At 42.9% G+C, this 20,772-nt stretch overlaps 1 protein-coding gene across 2 annotated transcripts in view; it reads right to left on the reverse strand.

Moving 5' to 3' along the window:
* Positions 1-14,813: 14,813 nt before the first annotated feature.
* The window catches only part of LOC115146385 (grainyhead-like protein 1 homolog), a 28,079-nt gene continuing 22,120 nt past the window's right edge, over positions 14,814-20,772 (reverse strand). For both annotated transcript variants that reach the window (XM_029688428.2, XM_029688429.2), the window contains exons 13-15: positions 19,095-19,180; positions 17,275-17,339; positions 14,814-17,088 (exon numbers count right to left, since the gene is read on the reverse strand). In XM_029688428.2, coding sequence (XP_029544288.1) covers positions 16,974-17,088; positions 17,275-17,339; positions 19,095-19,180 — 266 coding nt within the window. In that variant the 3' untranslated portion in view covers positions 14,814-16,973. The remainder of the gene's footprint in view (positions 17,089-17,274; positions 17,340-19,094; positions 19,181-20,772) is intronic.

Raw genomic sequence — 20,772 nt, forward strand, 5'->3', positions numbered from 1 at the left:
ATCAGTGTGTTAGCCTATCTATTTTCGAAAAAGGTTTTGGCTTATGCTATGCCGTTTTCCATGGTGCTCACAGAAGAACAGGTTGTCTCTTTGTGTGTGTGTGTATTGTTGTTGTTAAGTGTTACCCTTATCAATACTGACTGATTTGACTCCAAGCTTCTTTGTCCCTCTAAATTGACTATATATTTTACATGGATTGATTAATATAAGATCAAGACTCATCAAAATAAGCACAATTGACAGCAAATAAATATGCAAACAAATGCTAATAAGCAGTTCTCATCAGATTTAAATGTGAAATGCTGGTTAAGCAGCAATCTCTGTTTTCAGATGAACCATATTCCATACTTGGCTATCTGTTCAAGTTGGCCATTTTCCTTTTGTGGGAGTAATGTCTATCAATCATCTGAGAACAGGACACACCCCCCAAAGACATAGCAGTGCAATTCCTAACAGGACTCACTCAGGATTGGTGCGAATTGGATGCCAAAACCGATCTGTTACTATGACACATGAACACATTAGCTGCTAAATTTGCCGGCTGTTGTCTAGGTAACTGCGAGTGGCGAGGCAGGTTTGAAGGCTTGGCGGTTCCCTAGTGGAGCTCCTTTGAGACGGTCTGGGCATGTATTGTACCTCTGAAATTCGAGAGAATTGGAGTAATTTGTGTTTGTACAAGGTATTGGGACCAGTGCCTGTTTTATTGTTTGTGGCCTTTGAAAATAGGGGATTCTGGCACCAGGATCAATACAACAAGATAGTAGTGTCTACCATCCATCTGTGCTGCTTATGTCTCCCTATAAACACTCAAGCTTTATCTGCAGTTGCAAAAAAGTAACTGAACCGTCAGTGGAAGGTTGAAGAGATGTTGATATCTACGGTACCTTCGGAAGTATTCAGACCCCTTGACTTTTCCCACATTTTGTTACATTTCAGCCTTATTCTAAAATTGATTAAATAAAGCATTTCCCTCATCAATCTACACACAATAACCCATAATGATGAAGCGAAAACAGATTTTTCGAATTTCTTAAAACGTTTAAAATTATATATATATATATATTTTTTACATAAGTATTCAGACCCTTTGCTATGAGACTCAAAATTAGTCTCAGGTGCATCCTGTTTCCATTGATCCTCCTCGAGATGTTTCTACATCTTGATTGAGTCCATCTGTGGTAAATTCAATTGATTGGACATGATTTGGAAAGGCACACACCTGTCCATATAAGGTCCCACGGTTGACAGTGCAAGTCAGGGCAAAAACCAAGCCTTGAGGTCGAAAGAATTGTCCGAAGAGCTCCGAGACATGATTGTGTCGAGGCACAGATCTGGAGAAGGGTACCAAAACATTTCTGCAGAATTGACGGTCCCCAAGAACACAGTGGCCTCCATCATTTTGAAAAGGAAGTGGTTTGGAACCACCAAGACTCTTCCTAAAGCTGGCTGCCTTGCCAAACTGAGCAATCGTGGGAGAATGGCCTTGGTCAGGGAGAATGGCCTTGGTCAGGGAGAATGGCCTTGGTCAGGGAGAAGGGCCTTGGTCAGGGAGAATGGCCTTGGTCAGGGAGAAGGGCCTTGGTCAGGGAGAATGGCCTTGGTCAGGGAGAAGGGCCTTGGTCAGGGAGAAGGGCCTTGGTCAGGGAGAAGGGCCTTGGCCAAGAACCCAATGGTCACTCTGATGGTCACTCTGATGGTCACTCTCCAGAGTTGATGAACGGAGCAAAGTACAGAGAGATCCTTGATGAAAACTTGCTCCAGAGCGCTCAGGACATCAGACTGGGGCAACGGGACAACGACCCTAAGCACACAGCCAAGACAACACAGGTGTGGCTTTAGGAGAAATGTCTCTGAATGTCCTTAAGTGACCCAGCCAGAGCCTGGACTTCAACCCGATCGAACATCTCTGGAGAGACTTGAAAATAGCTGTGCAGCGACGCTCCCCATCCAATCTGACAGAGCTTGAGAGGATCTGCAGAGAAGAATGGGAGAAACTCCCCAAATACAGGTGTGCCAAGCTTGTAGCGTCATACCCAAGAAGACTCGAGCCTGTAATCGCTGCCAACGGTGCTTCAACAAAGTACTGAGTAAAGGGTCTGAATACTGAATGTAAATGTGATATTTCAGTTGTTTATTTTTAATCATTTTAATCCATTTTAGAATAAGGCTGTAACATAACAAAACGTGGAAAAAGTCAAGGGGTCTGAATACTTTCTGAATGCACTGCACTCTACTTGGTCCTACAATCTCAATAACAACTGGAAAAGATGGGTGCTATGCAGCAAAGGGAATCTAATTGTGCACTCTAATAATCCATCCATGTTATAGTCCAACTGTGACCACTAAGCAAATTTACATGGATGCCTTTTCCAGATCCCACTCTGTGAAGTTCCCTCTTTGGCCAAGTGCACTTTCACTTAAGTCCAATAATGCCTCCCCTCAGTGCATAATTTGAGCCGGACCGGAACAGGATCCAGCACCTCTCAAATTTGGACTGTTTTGTTCAGGAACCTATTTGACCGGATCCAGTACCTCTCGTGGTATGAATTTGTTCCTTAAAATTTATAATAAAAGTGATCAAAGTTCATTTGAGTTGCCTCTTCGTTAATTCTCCTGCCCCCCAAAGAAAACGTAATGTGAAAAAGTAGTTTTTGGTTATGGTTTATGGTTTATGGTTTATGGTTTGCGCAACATTGTAAACTATGTTTGAGACCAACGTGTGGCTGTGTGAGAAGTCCGCCTGTATCTCTCACAGAACTAGAATGAAATGTACTTTCTTTTCTGATCTCTCTACTCTGATAGACACAAGCCTGTAACTCTCATCTCTCTACTCTGATAGACACGAGCCTGTAACTCTCATCTCTCTACTCTGATAGACACGAGCCTGTAACTCTCATCTCTCTACGCACACCCAGAAAAAATAGTTTGTGTGGAGCTGCTGACTAACGGCGAATAAACTATCAATTATCAAAATAAAGAAAGTCGCACACTCCAAATATAAACTGCCAGCAATTTAATGGGTATTTACCAACATTTCGGCATCACTGTGCCTTCGTCAGGGTAAAGTCATGAATACTTTAACCAGGTTATGTAGACAAACAGTGCAATTAGTGCAACCAATGACAATAGTGAGGGGTTTGTCATAATGATTCAGTTAATTAAAATTAATTTGTTAAAAAAACAATAGTTTAAGGCATATTAAATATATTATGCTATTGTTATCATATAGAAACATAATTGAATATTATACATTATACACATTATTGTTTAATTCAATTTCACATAATTGTGTCGTATTTCATTTCATATTTGTTACCTGTAATCTTTTGGTTCAACCTCAATGTATAATGAGCATCATCAACAGGGGGAACATATTAGGTGTATGCTAATAAGCTGTAGAAAGAATATATCAATTTATAAGACTTGTTCACAAATTATAAAAGATTCTGCCAAAGTCTCCAGTCATGTAAAATGACGTAGAATTGCATGAAATGCATTTATAAAAGGCTAAATTCTCACACTCAGCTTTTATCACGGCACCTCCTGGTTTACAAATGAAGCACTGCCCTCACTGTGTTGTGTATGGACACATATGGGTCTTTGTGATAGGCTCAGAGATTCTTGGGAATATGGGTCAGGTGGAGGGCCAAGTAAGCCTCAGAGGTTCAGACACAGCCTCAAGAAGCAAAGTGTCACTGGCCACATCATCGTGATGACGCAAAATGAATCACATGATGATGTGGCCGGTGAGACTTTGCTTCTTGTAAGTCCCAAAACTTCCAAACGGAACTGCTGAACTGCAAAACATTTTGGAACTGTATCAACAATCGACTAATGAAAAATACCAAAATACCCTCAAGGAAACATGCAAACAGCGAGTGGGGAAAGCTGGGGCTTTCCCATGACAAACAGGTTTGGAATGTATCTCAAATGAGGTTTGTTTGACGATTCTGTGTAAATGTTTTTTTGTGTAGGTCAAATGACCAGCAACAAAATAATCATTATACATATGTGGGAAACATTTCATGGTACTCAAGGGGAGGGTGAGTTGGCCTCATAAGTGGGGTGAGGTACTCACTCATGCAATCTATCAAGACCATGCTGAATCATAAGGACTTGTTGAAATGCGGGGGGCTGATCTATATCTCGAAGTATGGGTACAGTCAGTGGTGACCCGTCATTCAGGGAAGGTGGGGCAGAGTTTGCAAACAATGTACATAAAAAAGGTATATTATTCCCCTCTTAATTTAGCCTACTGTTCTGACTTGGTGGTGCACATGTGGTCTGTAGCCTGTTTTAGAGAAATGTAATCATTGAATATTGTAAGAGCTTTCATTGTCTGCTTATATGCCCCCTGCATTTATCTTACGGTTCTGACTTGAGGTACAGGGAGAACATTGTAAGAATGGCCCATGTTCTGAATTCTGTCACTGCACATTTCAAAAGTGCTGAACAAATAGTTATATTGACTACGTCAGTCCTAGCTCGCTCATTAATTTCTTAATAGAAATTACAGATTGCCTCTTATCCGCTTGTCGTCCCCTTATGCCATAGTTTTTACATCTCAATTGTCAGTAGAAACCACATTTGTTTAAGAAAGTCAGCCATATCAGCAAATGTTTTTTAGAGGCAGCAAATGAGGCTGAATGAACTGTTTCGCTGCCAGACAAGGTTCTGCTGATAGCCAGGTGTAGCAGTGGTAAGGTGTTGGGATTCTGCTGTTGGGACTACTGTTGGGACAGCTTTATGTAGGTCCTAACAGTTTGTGGGCACCGTCTGTCACCGTTATAGTGCAATTAATGTGTTGTTTAGTGTTGTGTTCTGTGGTGGCTTTGCTGGCGAGCATAAAACTTTTTATTTTTGCCACAGCAAGATTTACATGTATTTGTACTGCTCTAATTACATTGCTAACCAGTTTATAATAACAATAAGGCTCCTCAGGGGTTTATGGAAGATTGCCAATATACCACGGCTAAGGGCTGTATCCAGGCATTCTGTGTTGCGTCGTGCGTAAGAACAGCCCTTAGCCGTGGTATATTGGCCACATACCTCATCCCCTCAGATCTTATTGCTTAATTGTATACTGTATAGACTCAGGAGAAATAAAGAGAGCACCTTGCGTCTCTAGCAATAATACCATTCTTTCCAGATTACTTTATTAGTGACCCAGAAGTATTTCAACAAGTGTTGTTAATCATGACTTGTGATTGGGAATGTTCTCCTACTATGATGCTATTTTGAGAGTTCTGAACAAACGCCTAAGAACCATCCAATCATTAATGAAGGCCTGTCACAGAGTCAATAGTCCTCAATATGAGTCAACACATTAGGATAGACTGAACAGCAATATATAACTGATGCGGGATGTTTACTTCAATGGACTCCCTATAAATATCCCGATCAATTTTGCACAAACACGCAGACTAAAACAGAACCATCACTGATGAAAATAGAGGTGTTGGCCTGCATTTGAGGTCTCACTGTCTTGACCAAACAAAGAAACATTAGACAGTCATGCTTTCACTTGGTATTCCCACAGTAGATCGGTCCAGGGTTACAAACCCCTGGTAGCAAAACAAACACATGTTCCTGAAGGTATGTTCCAAAGAGCTGATATTAAAACACAAACTCAAGATATTAATAAAATGACTGACAGGGTTACACAGGATGTAATTATTAATAACTAAAATACTGTACATACGGTATTGTTCAAACTGAACCTGAATGTGTTTTTTTAGCAAATAATGACTTGCCATGGAAATAGTGGCTCAAAACAAACCCGTGAGCGCAACAGGTGAGACAAAAGAGTCTCAGGACATTCTGAGAAAAATGCAACCGAGTTGCTGAGCAACCATGTCTTCCCCACCCCACCAGTCTACAGCAGCAGGCCCAGTCAGTCTCTGGCACTACTTCCCTCAAGCTATTCAAGTCTGTTTTTCACTCTCTAAGGGCAGTCTATGGACCCCAGCCAAGAAAGACTTTACGTTGCCTCTCTTATCGGGCGTTCCTCCTCTACCCAGTCCTGTGCCAGACAAGAAAAAGGGAGGATGAGTGGAAGAGAGCAGATGGCCTAGTGCTCATGGGTAGCACTCTAGGCTCCGCTGGGTGTATAAAGTTTAACTAAATCTGTCCGCCTCGCCTCACGCCTCTTATCTTCATACCCAGAAATCTCAGTTAGTGGCTCAGTCATGGTTGTATAGCTCCGCCCTGTCCACCCACCCACCCACTCAGCCCCAGATTTAGATTTATTTCACAGTATCCTGCTTTGGTTACAGCAGGCCAGGCCCATTCACATCCACAGCCATATAAGTCTCTCTGTCAGTCTGTCTTGTTGTCTAGGATATAATGATCCACTTCATAGGGCCAGGTGCTGTTTGTGATTATGCAATAGGTGACATGGAAGTACAGTATCCAGTCTGCTAAAGTCTGTGAGGATTCTACATTGCATTGAGCTGGAAAAAGCCCCTCTCTTTACTTCTAATACACATATCAGTTTAGGAGCATTACACCTGTTACATTTTCACCTTTATTTAACCAGGTAGGCAAGTTGAGAACAAGTTCTCATTTACAATTGCGACCTGGCCAAGATAAAGCAAAGCAGTTCGACACATACAACAACACAGAGTTACACATGGAGTAAAACAAACATACAGTCAATAATACAGTAGAAAAATACGTCTATATACAATGTGAGCAAATGAGGTGAGATAAGGGAGGTAAAGGCAAAAAAAGGCCATGGTGGCGAAGTAAATACAATATAGCAAGTAAAACACTGGAATGGTAGATTTGCAGTGGAAGAATGTACAAGGTAGAGATAGAAATAATGGGGTGCAAAGGAGCAAAATAAATAAATAAATAAATACAGTAGGGGGAGAGGTAGTTGTTTGGGCTAAATTATAGATGGGCTATGTACAGGTGCAGTAATCTGTGAGCTGCTCTGACAGCTGGTGCTTAAAGCTAGTGAGGGAGAAAAGGGTTTTCAGTTTCAGAGATTTTTGTAGTTTGTTCCAGTCATTGGCAGCAGAGAACTGGAAGGAGAGGCGGCTAAAGGAAGAATTGGTTTTGGGGGTGACCAGAGAGATATACCTGCTGGAGCGCGTGCTACAGGTGGGTGCTGTTGTGGTGACCTGCGAGCTGAGATAAGGGGGGACTTTCCCTAGCAGGGTCTTGTAGATGACCTGGAGCCAGTGGGTTTGGCGACGAGTATGAAGCGAGGGCCAGCCAAAGAGAGCGTACAGGTCACAGTGGTGGGTAGTATATGGGGCTTTGGTGACAAAACGGATGGCACTGTGATAGACTGCATCCAATTTATTGAGTAGGGTATTGGAGGCTATTTTGTAAATGACATTGCCGAAGTCGAGGATAGGTAAGATGGTCAGTTTTACAAGGGTATGTTTGGCAGCATGAGTGAAGGATGCTTTGTGGCGAAATAGGAAGCCAATTCTAGATTTAACTTGGAGATGTTTTATGTGAGTCTGGAAGGAGAGTTTACAGTCTAACCAGACACCTAGGTATTTGTAGTTGTCCACATATTCTAAGTCAGAGCCGTCCAGAGTAGTGATGTTAGACAGGCAGGCAGGTGCAGGTAGCGATCGGTTGAAGAGCATGCATTTAGTTTTACTTATGTTTAAGAGCAGTTGGAGTCCACGGAAGGAGAGTTGTATGGCATTGAAGCTCGTCTGGAGGATTGTTAACACAGTGTCCAAAGAAGGGCCAGAAGTATATGGAATGGTGTCATCTGCGTAGAGGTGGATCAGAGACTCACCAGCAGCAAGAGCGACATCATTGATGTATACAGAAAAGAGAGTTGGTCCAAGAATTGAACCCTGTGGCACCCTCATAGAGACTGCCAGGGGATCAAATAGATTATTAGGGATGGTATGAGATCATGTGATTGTCTCTCCAATGACACTGAAGTTTACGTTTGTCATTGTGAGAAGTCTTCACAACATGATTAGCCTTCCTTCCTTGTGAATATCTGTCTTTGTCTCACAACAAATAACCTTTTATATTCCAATATTGGTGTTTACAAAGTAATTGAAGTTGATTTGTAGGCTGATTTGTAGGGGCCCGGACAACAGGCCCCCTGATTTGACACACTGAACTCTATCAGAGAAGTAGTTGGTGAACCAGGCGAGGCAATCATTTGAGAAACCAAGGCTATCGAGTCTGCCGATGAGGATGTGGTGATTGACAGTGTCGAAAGCCTTGGCCAGGTCAATGAATACGGCTGCACAGTATTGTTTCTTATCGATGGCGCTTAAGATATCGTTTAGTACCTTGAGCGTGGCTGAGGTGCACCCATGACCAGCTCTGAAACCAGATTGCATAGCGGAGAAGGTATGGTGGGATTCGAAATGGTCAGTAATCTGTTTGTTGACTTGGCTTTCGAAGACCTTAGAAAGGCAGGGTAGGATAGATATAGGTCTGTAGCAGTTTGGGTCAAGAGTGTCTCCCCCTTTGAAGAGGGGGATGACCGCAGCTGCTTTCCAATCTTTGGCAATCTCAGACGACACGAAAGAGAGGTTGAACAGGCTAGTAATAGGGGTTGCAACATTTTCGGCAGATAATTTTAGAAAGAAAGGGTCCAGATTGTCTAGCCTGGCTGATTTGTAGGGGTCCAGATTTTGCAGCTCTTTCAGAACATCCGCTGACTGGATTTGGGAGAAGGAGAAATGGGGAAGGCTTGGGCGAGTTGCTGTGGGGGGTGCAGCGCTGTTGAACTTAGCCAGGTGGAAAGCCAGGTGGAAAGCATGGCCAGCCATAGAAAAATGCTTACTGAAATTCTCAATTATTGTGGATTTATCGGTGGTGACAGTGTTTCCTGTCCTCGGTGCAGTGGGCAGCTGGGAGGAGGTGTTCTTATTCTCCGTGGACTTTACAGTGTCCCAGAACATTTTTGAGTTTGTCTTGCAGGAAGCAAATTTCTGCTTGAAAAAGCTAGCCTTGAGCGTTGACAGTGATGAGTGGAGGTCGTTTGACCGCTGACCTATTGCGGATGCATGCAATGAGGCAGTGATCGCTGAGATCTTGGTTGAAAACAGCAGAGGTGTATTTAGGGGGCAAGTTGGTTAGGATGATATCTATGAGCGTGCCCGTGTTTACGGTTTTGGGGTGGTACCTGGTAGGTTCATTGATCATTTGTATGAGATTGAGGGCATCAAGCTTAGATTGTAGGATGGCTGGGGTGTTAAGCATGTTCCAGTTTAGGTCGCCTAGCAGCACGAGCTCTGAAGATAGATGGGGGGTAATCAGTTAGCATATGGTGTCCAGAGCACAGCTGGGGGCAGAGGGTGGTCTATAGCAGGCAGCAACAGTGAGAGACTTGTTGGATTTTTAAAATTAGAAGTTCAAATTGTTTGTGTACAGACCTGGATAGTAGGACAGAACTCTGCAGGCTATCTTTGCAGTAGATTGCAACACCGCCCCCTTTGGCCGTTCTATCTTGTCTGAAAATGTTGTAGTTAGGGATGTTAAGATTTCAGAATTGTTGGTGTTCTTCCTAAGCCAGGATTCCGACACGGCTAGAACATCTGGGTTGGCAGAGTGAATAAAACAAACTTAGGGAGGAGGCTTCTAATGTTAACATGCATGAAACCAAGGCTATTACGGTTACAGAAGCCATCAAATGAGAGCGCCTGGGGAATAGGAGTGGAGCTAGGCACTGCAGGGCCTGGATTCACTTCTACATCACCAGAGGAACAGAGGAGGAGTAGAACAAGGGTACGGCTAAAAGCTATGAGAATTGGTCGTCTAGAACATCCGGAACAGAGAGTAAAAGGAGGTTTCTGGGGGCGATAAAATAGCTTCAAGGTATAATGTACAGACAAAGGTATGGTAGGATGTGAATACAGTGGAGGTAAACCTAGGTATTGAGTGATGATGAGAGAGATATTGTCTCTAGAAACATAATTGAAACCAGGTGATGTCATCGCATGTGTGGGTGGTGGAACTGAAAGGTTGGATAAGGTATAATGAGCAGGGCTAGAGGCTCTACAGTGAAATAAGCCAATAAACACTAACCAGAACGGCAATGGACAAGGCATATTGACATTAAGGAGAGGCATGCTTAGTCGAGTGATCATATGGGTCCAGTGAGTAGTGAGGTTGGTTGGGGTCACGGCGATTCAGACAGCTAGTCAGGCCATCGGTAGCAAGCTAGCATAGGATGGAGGTCTGTTTTTAGCCACCTCGTACGTTTCCATCGGTAGATTAGTGGGGTTCCGTGTGGTAGAGGGGATCAATCCAATTGGCAAAATAGATATAGTGACCCAAGAAAAATTGTCCGATAGACCCATTCAGATAGTAGCAGCCGATAAGACAGCTGACGATTAGTGGGCCGCAGATGGGCGTTCAGGTAACGTCACGATGGAGGGGCCAGTTGGATAACTCCCTCGGGCAGATAACGTCGGTAGTCCAATCGTGAAGGCCCGGTGGGTCACCGCATCGGCAGTAAAACGGGACCGGATAGGTGATTGTATCCCAGGAGTGGCTGATGGAACTCTTCAGCTGGCTAGCTCTGGAATAATTGATGTTTGCTCCGGGATCGACGTAAGCCAATAGTCACACGGATAGCAGCTAGCTAGCTGCGAGATCCAGGTATAAATGTCCAGAGCTTGCGGTTGAAATCCGGGGATATGGAGAGAAAAATAGGTCCGGTATGTTCTGGTCTGAGTCACGTTGTACACAAAGGCAACTATCACTGTCACCACTCAACAATACCAACCGACATTGGCCTGCTCATTTAAGGGGAACCCCTGTACTGAATAATTAATATCTACAGTAATGCTAATGTGACAGTGATAGTTGCCTTTGTGTGCCTATTTGTCTGCTGCACTTTCTCTAGCCTATCATGTCTGAAAATAGTACCAAATATAAACCAGTCTGGTTGGTCTGGATGCACTATATCAAACAATACCTTACCACTATATATTTTGTGTGGACAGGCAGAGAGAGAAGCTAGGATGGCGAGTCCATTTGAGGGCATCGGTGTGTTTTCGGAGTTTGGCCGGGCGGCCACCTCTAGGAAGAGTCTTGGTGGTTCCAAACTTCTTCCATTTAAGAATGATGGAAGCCATTGTGTTCTTGGGGACCTTCAATAATGCAGAAATGTTTTGGTACTATTCCCCAGACCTGTGCCTCAACACAATCTGTCTCGGAGCTCTGCTGACAATTTCTTCGACCTCATGGCTTGGTTTTTGCTCTGACATGCGCTGTCAACTGTGGGACGTTATAAAGACAGATGTGTACCTTTCCAAATCATGTCCAATCAATTGAATTGACCACAGGTGGACTCCAATTCAGTTGTAGAAACATCTCGAGGATGATCATTGTAAACAGGATGCACCTGAACTCAATTTCAAGTCTTATAGCAAAGAATCTGAATACTTATGCAAATAAGTTATTTAAGTTTTTTTGCAAGAATTTCTAAAAACCTGTTTTTACGTTGTCATTATGTGGTATTGTGTGTAGATTGATGAAGATTTTTAAAATTTTATATGATCCTTCTAAGAATAGGGCTGTAACATAACAAAAGGTGGAAAAAATCAAGGGGTCTTAATACTTTCCGAAGGCATTATATAGGTACACTACCAGTCAAAGGTTTGGACACACCTACTCATTCAAGGGTTTTTCTTTATTTGACTATTTTCTACATTGTATAATTATAGTGAAGACATCAAAACTACGAAATAACACATATGGAATCATGTAGTAACCAAAAAAGTGTTAAACAAATCAAAATATATTTTACATTTGAGATTCTTCAAAGTAGCCACCCTTTGCCTTGACGACAGCGTTGCACACGCTTCGGATTCTCTCAACCAGCTTCATGAGATAGTCACCTGGAATTCATTTCAATTAACAGGTGTGCCTTTTAGAAAGTACATTTGTGGAATTTCTTCCCTTCTTAATGCATTTTAGCCAATCAGTTGCATTGTGACAAGGTAGGCTTGGTATACAGAAGATATCCCTATTTGGTAAAAGGCCAAGTCCATATTATGGCAAGAACAGCTGAAATAAGCAAGAGAAATGAAAGTCCATCATTACTTTAAGACATGAAGGTCAGTCAATACGGAACATTTCAAGAACTTTGAAAGTTTCTCCAAGTGCAGTAGCAAAAACCATCAAGCGTTATGATGAAACTGGCTCTCATGAGGACCGCCACTGGAAAGGAAGACCCAGATTTACCTCTGCTGCAGAAGATAAGTTGATTAGAGTTAACTGCACATCAGAGTGCAGCCCAAATAAATGCTTCACAGAGTTTAAGTAATAGACACATCTCAACATCAACTGTTCAGAGTAGACTGCGTGAATCAGGCCTTCATGGTAGAATTGCTGCAAAGAAAGCACTACTAAAGGGTCACCAATAATATGAAGAGACTTACTTGGGCCAAGAAACACAAATAATGGACATTAGACCGGTGGAAATCTGTCCTTTGGTCTGATGATTCCAAATTTGAGATTTTTGGTTCCAACCGCTGTGTCTTTGTGAGAAGCAGAGTAGTTAAAAGTACGATCTCCGCATGTGTGGTTCCCACCGTGAAGCATGGAGAAGGTGTGATAGTGTCACCAGCAGAGCACTCCAACACCATCTGTGATTTATTTTGAATTGAGGGCACACTTAACTAGCATGGCTACCTCAACATTCTGCAGTGATACACCATCCCATCTGGTTTGTGCTTAGTGGGACTATCATTTGTTTTTCAACAGGAAAATGACCCAAAACACACATCCAGGCTATGTAAGGGCTATTTGACCAAGAAGGAGAGTGATGGAGTGCTGCATCAGATGACCTGGCCTCCACAATCACCCGATTTGGGATGAGTTGGACCACAAAGGGAAGGAAAAGCAGCCAACAATTGGTCAGCATATGTGGGAACTCCTTCAAGACTGTTGGAAAACATTCCAGGTGACTACCACATGAATCTGGTTGAGAGGATGCCAAGAGTTTGCCAAGCTGTCATCAAGGCAAAGGGTGGCTACTTTGAAGAATCTAAAATATTACATATATTTTGACATCTTTAACACTTTTTTGGTTACTACATGATTCCATATGTGTTATTTCATAGTTTTGATGTCTTCACTGTTATTCTACAATGTAGAAAATAGTCTAATAAAGAAAAACCCTTGAATGAGTAGGTGTATCCAAACTTTTGACTGGTACTATATATATATATATATATATATATATATATATATATACATACGCACACACACACACACACACACACATACACACACACACACACACATGCTGAGTGTACAGAATATTAAGAACACCTTCCTGATATTGCGTTATGCCCCCCCTCCTTTAGGCATGGACTCTACAAGGTGTCAAAAGCGTTTCTCAGGCATGTTGGCCCATGTTGACTTCAATGCTTCCGACGGTTGTGTGAAGTTGGCTGGATGTCCTTTGGGTGGTGGACCATTCTTGATACACACAGGAAACGGTTGCACTTCTTGGCACAAATCGGTGCGCCTGGCACCTATTACCATACCCCGTTCAAAGGCACTAATCTTTTGCCTTGCCCATTTAACCCTCTGAATGGCACACACACAACCCATGTCTCAATTGTCTCAAGGCTTAAAAATCCTTCTTTAACCTGTCTATTCCCCTTCATCTACACTGATTGAAGTGGATCATAGCTTTCACCTGGATTCACCTGGTTAGTCTGTCATGGAACGAGCAGGTGTTCATAATGTTTTGTACACTCAATGTATACAGTATATATACCGAACAAAAATATAAATGCAACAGGCAACAATTTAAAAGATTTTACTGAGTTACAGTTCATATAAGGAAATCACTCAATTGGAAAATTCATTACTCCCTAATCTATGGACTGGGAATACAGATATGACTGGGAATACAGATATGCATCTATTGGTCACAGATACATAAAAATAGGTAGGGGTGTGGATCAGAAAACCAATCAGTATCTGGTGTGACCACCATTTGCCCCATGCAGCGCGACACATCTCCTTCGCACAGAGTTGATCAGGCTGTTGATTGTAGCCTGTGGAGTGGCTGGGCTAAGTTGCTGGATAGTGGCGGGAACTGGAACACGCTGTCGTACATGACGATCCTGAGCATCCCAAACATGCTCAATGGGTGACATGTCTGGTAAGTATGCAGGCCATGGAATAACTGGGACATTTTCAGCTTCCAGGAATTGTGTACTGATCCTTGTGACATGGGGCCGTACATTATCATGCTGAAAAATGACGTCATGACGGCGGATGAATGGTACAACAACGGGCCTCAGGATCTTGGTACAGTATCTCTGTGCATTCAAATTGCCATTGATAAATGCATATGTGTTTGTTATCCATAGCTTATACCTGCCCGTACCATAACCCCACCATGGGGCACTCTGTTCACAACGTTGACATTAGCAAACCGCTCGCCCACACGAAGCCATACACATGGTCTGCGGTTGTGAGGCCTGATTGGTGTCCTGCCAAATTCTCTAGAAATACGTTGGAGGCGGCTTATGGTAGAGAAATGAACATTCAATTATCTGGCAACAGCTCTGGTGGACATTCTTGCAGTCAGCATGCCAATTGCACGCTCCCTCAAAACTTGAGACATCTGTGGCATTTTATTGTGTGATAAAACTGCACATTTTAGAGTGGTCTTTAATTGTCCCCAGCACAAGATGCACCTGTGTAATGATCATGCTGTTTAATCAGCTCCTTGATATGCCACACCTGTCAGGTGGATGGATTATCTTGGCAAAAGAGAAATGCTCACTCACAGGGATGTAAACAAATTTGTGCAAAACATTTTAGAGGAATAAGCTTTTTGTGCATATGGAAAATATCTGGGATCTTTTATTTCAGCTCATGAAAACCAACACGCATGTTGCATTTATATTTTTGTTCAGTGTATATGGTAAAAAATACCCCTTTTCCCACTCTCATAATAAATATATAGACATTAAAGATACAATCCGGGATATTAACCATTTAACATATCATACGAATAAAACATTTTAAAGCATTTTGTTATTGTTGCAGGGCGTAACTTATCATGCGAAATGGATAACATAGTGGACAATATCCGGGAACAGGTTTTGGCTGGTGAGCACTACTTTTAAAACTACTGGCTGAAATTATAAATAAGCGCTGGGGCATCACTTTGTTTCTCTGGTGCAACGAGGAGCTGTGAAGGTACACAAGGAAAACAATGTCCCCCACATTTTTCAAATGGACACAAATGTCATGTTATCACACTATTACTGTGTCTGATATGTGTATGAAAAGAAAGGGAAAATCTGTCCATCTGAATGTGTTTGAGCTTCAATCACTGCCTTATTGCACTTCCCTTGTACTAATAGACTAATAGTCAATCACAGGAGGTTGGTGGCACCTTAACTGGGGAGAACAAGCTTGTGGTATTGACTGGAGTGGAATCAGTGGAATGGTATCAAATACATTAAACGTGGTTTCCAGTTGTTTGATGTCATTCCATTTGCTCTGTTCTGGCCATTATTATGAGCCGTCCTCCCCTCAGCAGCCTCCTGTGGTCTGAATCCTATTCACACCATAGCTGAGTGACAGAAGGGTTGATACATTTTTATCTTATTATAATTTTTTGACATGTAATACTTATGAAGAGGCCATATGCTAAAGCAGTATGAGGGAAAATGTCTGCTCTCCATTCTATCCAGAATCCATATGACACACACATACGTTACATGCTTATTCTCAAAACACACATACAGTAGCAACAAACACAGATTATATCATACTAACTGCCAGACTGTGGTAGTGTGTACATTACATACATACTAAATACTGCCAGGATGTGTAGTATCAATACAGTGAGTAAGCCAACCAGGCCAATCCATCCTCTCTATTTACAATACGCGTTTGCACTCACCTTGTGTGCGAAATATCCTAATAGATATCCTAATAGATATCCTAATTTAATAGATTAAGATCTGTCTTTAGTACTATGGCATTTCGAGGTTCGTCACTGGTTACCACAGCCACATAGTCATAGTTATGGCTAAACCCAGGCTATTTCTACAATTTCTCTTCTTTAAAATCTGACTTTAAACCTTACCCGAACCGTAACCTTAACTCTAACTACACTGCTAACTTTATTCCTAACCCTAACCACACAGCTAAACTTATTCCTAACCCTAACCTTAAATTAAGACCAAAAAGCTGCATTTTAGTTTTCATTCATTTGACAATATAGCCAATTTGGACTTTGTGGCGGTGGTAACTAGTGACAACCCTTTCCAAGGGGTCAGATACAATGCAGCCTGAGGCATAAGGATAGTTGTGTTTTCACTGTCTTGCCTTGTCTGGCTTGACAATCCCTACATGAATTGGCAAGACAGACCAAACAGATCGAGGACCAGGCTAAATGATTGCATACATCTCCAGATCACTATGACGCTAATGCCAAAAGCAATGCACTATTAGACTGATGCTTTCACTTATACCATATACAACACAAAGATACTGAGAGACACGCTACACAAATAAACAAAGATTCTCAAATGGCCTCAGCATACCTATAAGACATAGCTAAGAGGGCTTCTTGTCAGACTCAATTCTTATATACAAAAGTATCAAAAAAGTAGGAAAAGTCTACATCAAGCCATCAACACAATGTCATCATGGCATAAGAGCAGTGGCTTTGTAACTTGGATTAGTGACATCACAAATAAAGAAGAACACAGACTCTCAGACAGGTGGACAGTTTAAACCTGGTCCCAGATCTGTCTATGCTGTCTCGAAACAATGCAATGATCATTGGCAAGCCTACCAACAGATCTGGGACCAGGCTAGTGGACTGTAGATATGGCTAATGTCTGAGACATTCTGTCCATTTTTGGTGCCTGGGTCAATGCCATGTGTATCTGTAAACTAAGAGTCTTTACATTTACAACAACTTTACAAGCTGCCCTATCGCAGATAGTGTCAATCACTCCCCACCCCTCCCTTTGGGCCAATCAGATTTCAGTCAGGGTGAGTTTATAAATGCCCCCTAGCTCCTCCATAGAGATCTGGAAGGTGTCTTCGTTGGAATAGTGTTTGATGATGTTGTCATCCATGTTGACTAGAATCCTAACAGAGGGACAGATAGAAATGTCAGTATCACAGTAATAAAATCGAATCATTACATTTCTATGGTCAGAGTCTTATGTTGTGTAAAATACATAAAAGGCCTGATTCTTCACAAATATAACTTTTACTTGTTGTAGAATTCTTAAATCATGGTAAATAGATTTACCGTTGATGAGAACAACTTACCCTTTCTTGCATTTCTTGTAGACTTTCCCCACTTTCTGGAGCGGCACGTTGTATTTCTCAGATATCTAGAAGAAGCGGAGCAACAAAGGCTTGTAATACAGTAGTCTCTCTTTCGAAAGAAGAGAATGGAAATGAAATATACAATACACCACTCTAACAATTACTCAGGTTGAATGGCAGACATTAAACACAATCTGAATTCGACCCGGAAAGAAAAGAGAGGTGTGTGGTATCTTTGCCCACATTTTCTCCCCAGCTGTTCACACTTCCCTCCCAGAGAAACTAAGAGGCCAGGTCCAGTCCTGTCACCACTCATTTGGCCTGTTGAGAGGCCAGGTCCAGTCCTGTCACGACTCATTTGGCCTGTTGAGAGGCCAGGTCCAGTCCTGTCACGACTCATTTGGCCTGTTGAGAGGCCAGGTCCAGTCCTGTCATGACTCATTTGGCCTGTTGAGAGGCCAGGTCCAGTCCTGTCACAACTCATTTGGCCTGTTGAGAGGCCAGGTCCAGTCCTGTCACAACTCATTTGGCCTGTTGAGAGGCCAGGTCCAGTCCTGTCACGACTCATCTGGCCTGTTGAGAGGCCAGGTCCAGTCCTGTCATGACTCATTTGGCCTGTTGAGAGGCCAGGTCCAGTCCTGTCATGACTCATTTGGCCTGTTGAGAGGCCAGGTCCAGTCCTTTCATGACTCATTTGGCCTGTTGAGAGGCCAGGTCCAGTCCTGTCATGACTCATTTGGCCTGTTGAGAGGCCAGGTCCAGTCCTGTCACGACTCATTTGGCCTGTTGAGAGGCCAGGTCCAGTCCTGTCACGACTCATCTGGCCTGTTGAGAGGCCAGGTCCAGTCCTGTCACGACTCATTTGAGAGGCCAGGTCCAGTCCTGTCATGACTCATTTGGCCTGTTGAGAGGCCAGGTCCAGTCCTGTCATGACTCATTTGGCCTGTTGAGAGGCCAGGTCCAGTCCTGTCACGACTCATTTGGCCTGTTGAGAGGCCAGGTCCAGTCCTGTCATGACTCATTTGGCCTGTTGAGAGGCCAGGTCCAGTCCTGTCACAACTCATTTGGCCTGTTGAGAGGCCAGGTCCAGTCCTGTCACGACTCATTTGGCCTGTTGAGAGGCCAGGTCCAGTCCTGTCACGACTCATTGGGCCTGTTGAGAGGCCAGGTCCAGTCCTGTCACGACTCATTTGGCCTGTTGAGAGGCCAGGTCCAGTCCTGTCACGACTCATTTGGCCTGTTGAGAGGCCAGGTCCAGTCCTGTCATGACTCATTTGGCCTGTTGAGAGGCCAGGTCCAGTCCTGTCACAACTCACTGTTGCGGAGGCGGTTGGAGACCCATGTCTAGTTTCCCCACAGCCCCTGTTGTCCCCTGCTGAGGGATGTCCTCTGTCCCCTTTGTCTTAAAGCACTAAGCCAGACAGACAGACCCCCCTGATCAGAACCACAGCACCCCCACGTGAGGGGAAGGCTGAATGACTATACGGAGAAGCGGAGACCCTACACATGGTAATGCCTCTGTCCTCCTTTCTCATTCTCTTTCACTCTCTCAGTCTGTCCCTCTACTTCATTTAGAGGAAAGAGTTGAGGTCATAGCTCTCCCTCTCTCTCATGCTGAGTTGAATTAGCATCAAGCTGAGAGAGAAAGATAGTGGACATGGGTAATTGCAGGATAGATGAGTCTGTGTGGCAGAGTGGGCCGTGTCACAAACAGTGCCACCCACCGTGTCACTGGAGGGATGCAATGGGACCAGCCTCCCATAACAGACACCATATGTCTGGCAGTGTTAATTTCCTGTTCATATTGAGTAAGAACTTACTGCTTCCACCAGCCCGTTCATTGTTGGGTTCTTCAGCATGACCGCATCAAACACCTCCTCTGTCTCCCTACGCACATACAGCAGAACTACACAGGAGAGAGGAGGCATGCAGTGAGACATGTTGATCACACTCTCACACACGCACGCACGCACGCACGCACGCACGCACGCACGCACGCACGCACACACACACACACACACACACACACACACACACACACACACGCAACACATTAACTTGGCAATGTCAGATATATTTTCTGCTGAAACTAACAGTGGTGAAGCCCTTGATGTGGGTTTGGACATCTGAGCATCTCACTATGTCCCAGTCTCATGTGGCCAATACCTCACACAGCATAGTGACACACACATGCACACTGCTGCAATATAAACGCAAAATTCAACCATTTTAGCAGACGCTCTTATCCAGAGCAACTTACAGGAGCAATTAGGGTTTAGTGCCTTGCTCAAAGGTACATGGTCAGTTAAATGCACGACTTGTAAGACACTTTGCATGAAGTTGAGGTGGCTTATGGTAGAGAAAACAACATCAAATTCTCTGGCAACTGCTCTGGTAGACAATCTTGAAGTCAGCATGCCAGTTGCATGCTCCCTCAAAACAGAGACATCTGTGGCATTGTGTTGTGTGACAAAACTGCACATTTTAGAATGGCCTTTTATTGTCCCCTGTACAACGTGCACCTGTGTAATGATCATGCTGTTTAATCAGTTTCTTGATATGCCACAAATGTCAGATGGATGGATTATCTTGGCAAAGGAGAAATGCTCATTAACAGAGATGTAAACAAATTTGTGCATATGGAACATTTCTGGGATATTTTATTTCAGCTCAGAACACATGGGATCAACACTTTACATGTTGCGTTTATATTTTTCTCCAGTATACATCTACATACTACCTCAATTAGCTCAACTACCTGGTGCCCACATTGACTTGGTACCGGTACTCCTTGTATATAGTCTCGTTGTTATTTTTATCACTATTTCTTTTTTTATTTTTAGCAGAAAAAGGGCTAGTAAGTCAGCATTGCATGGTAAAGCACATGTGACAAATAGAATTTGATTTGATTTGGTTCCTTGGGATAGTATGTTGTTGGTTTAACATTGGTTGTGGGAACGAAGCCATACGTTTCCTGACCAGTAAAACTTAACGTTTTTTAAATGTTCTGAAAACAGAAGTGAAAATGTTGCCTGTTCTAGGAACCTTTATCTTTAGTTTGCAGAGAGGTTCTGAGAGCGTTTTACTCTGGTTCCTTGAAAGTTTTCCTGAGAGGTTTCAATAATGCTTTGAGAACGGAAGTTATAGGTCATTTATGACAAAATACTCTGAAACACAACCAAAACAAACAGCAAATGCATCCAACAAAGTTTGTTAAGTTACAAGCTTGATGTAATCATTGCGTGTTATGAATATGGGACTAAATACTACACTTTTGACTACTTTAATACACATCAGTGAATTTGTCCCAATACTTTTGGTCCTCTAAAATGGGGGGATTATGTACAAAAAGTGATGTAATTTCTAAACGGTTCACCTGATATGGATGAAAATGCCCTCAAATTAAAGATGATAGTCTGCACTTTAACTTCATAATCATTGCATGATTTCAAATCCAAAGTGCTGGAGTACTGAGCCAAAACAAAAATAAATTGCTCA

This window comes from Oncorhynchus nerka, linkage group LG18, assembly GCF_034236695.1.
Source record: "Oncorhynchus nerka isolate Pitt River linkage group LG18, Oner_Uvic_2.0, whole genome shotgun sequence".
Lineage (NCBI taxonomy): Eukaryota > Metazoa > Chordata > Actinopteri > Salmoniformes > Salmonidae > Oncorhynchus > Oncorhynchus nerka.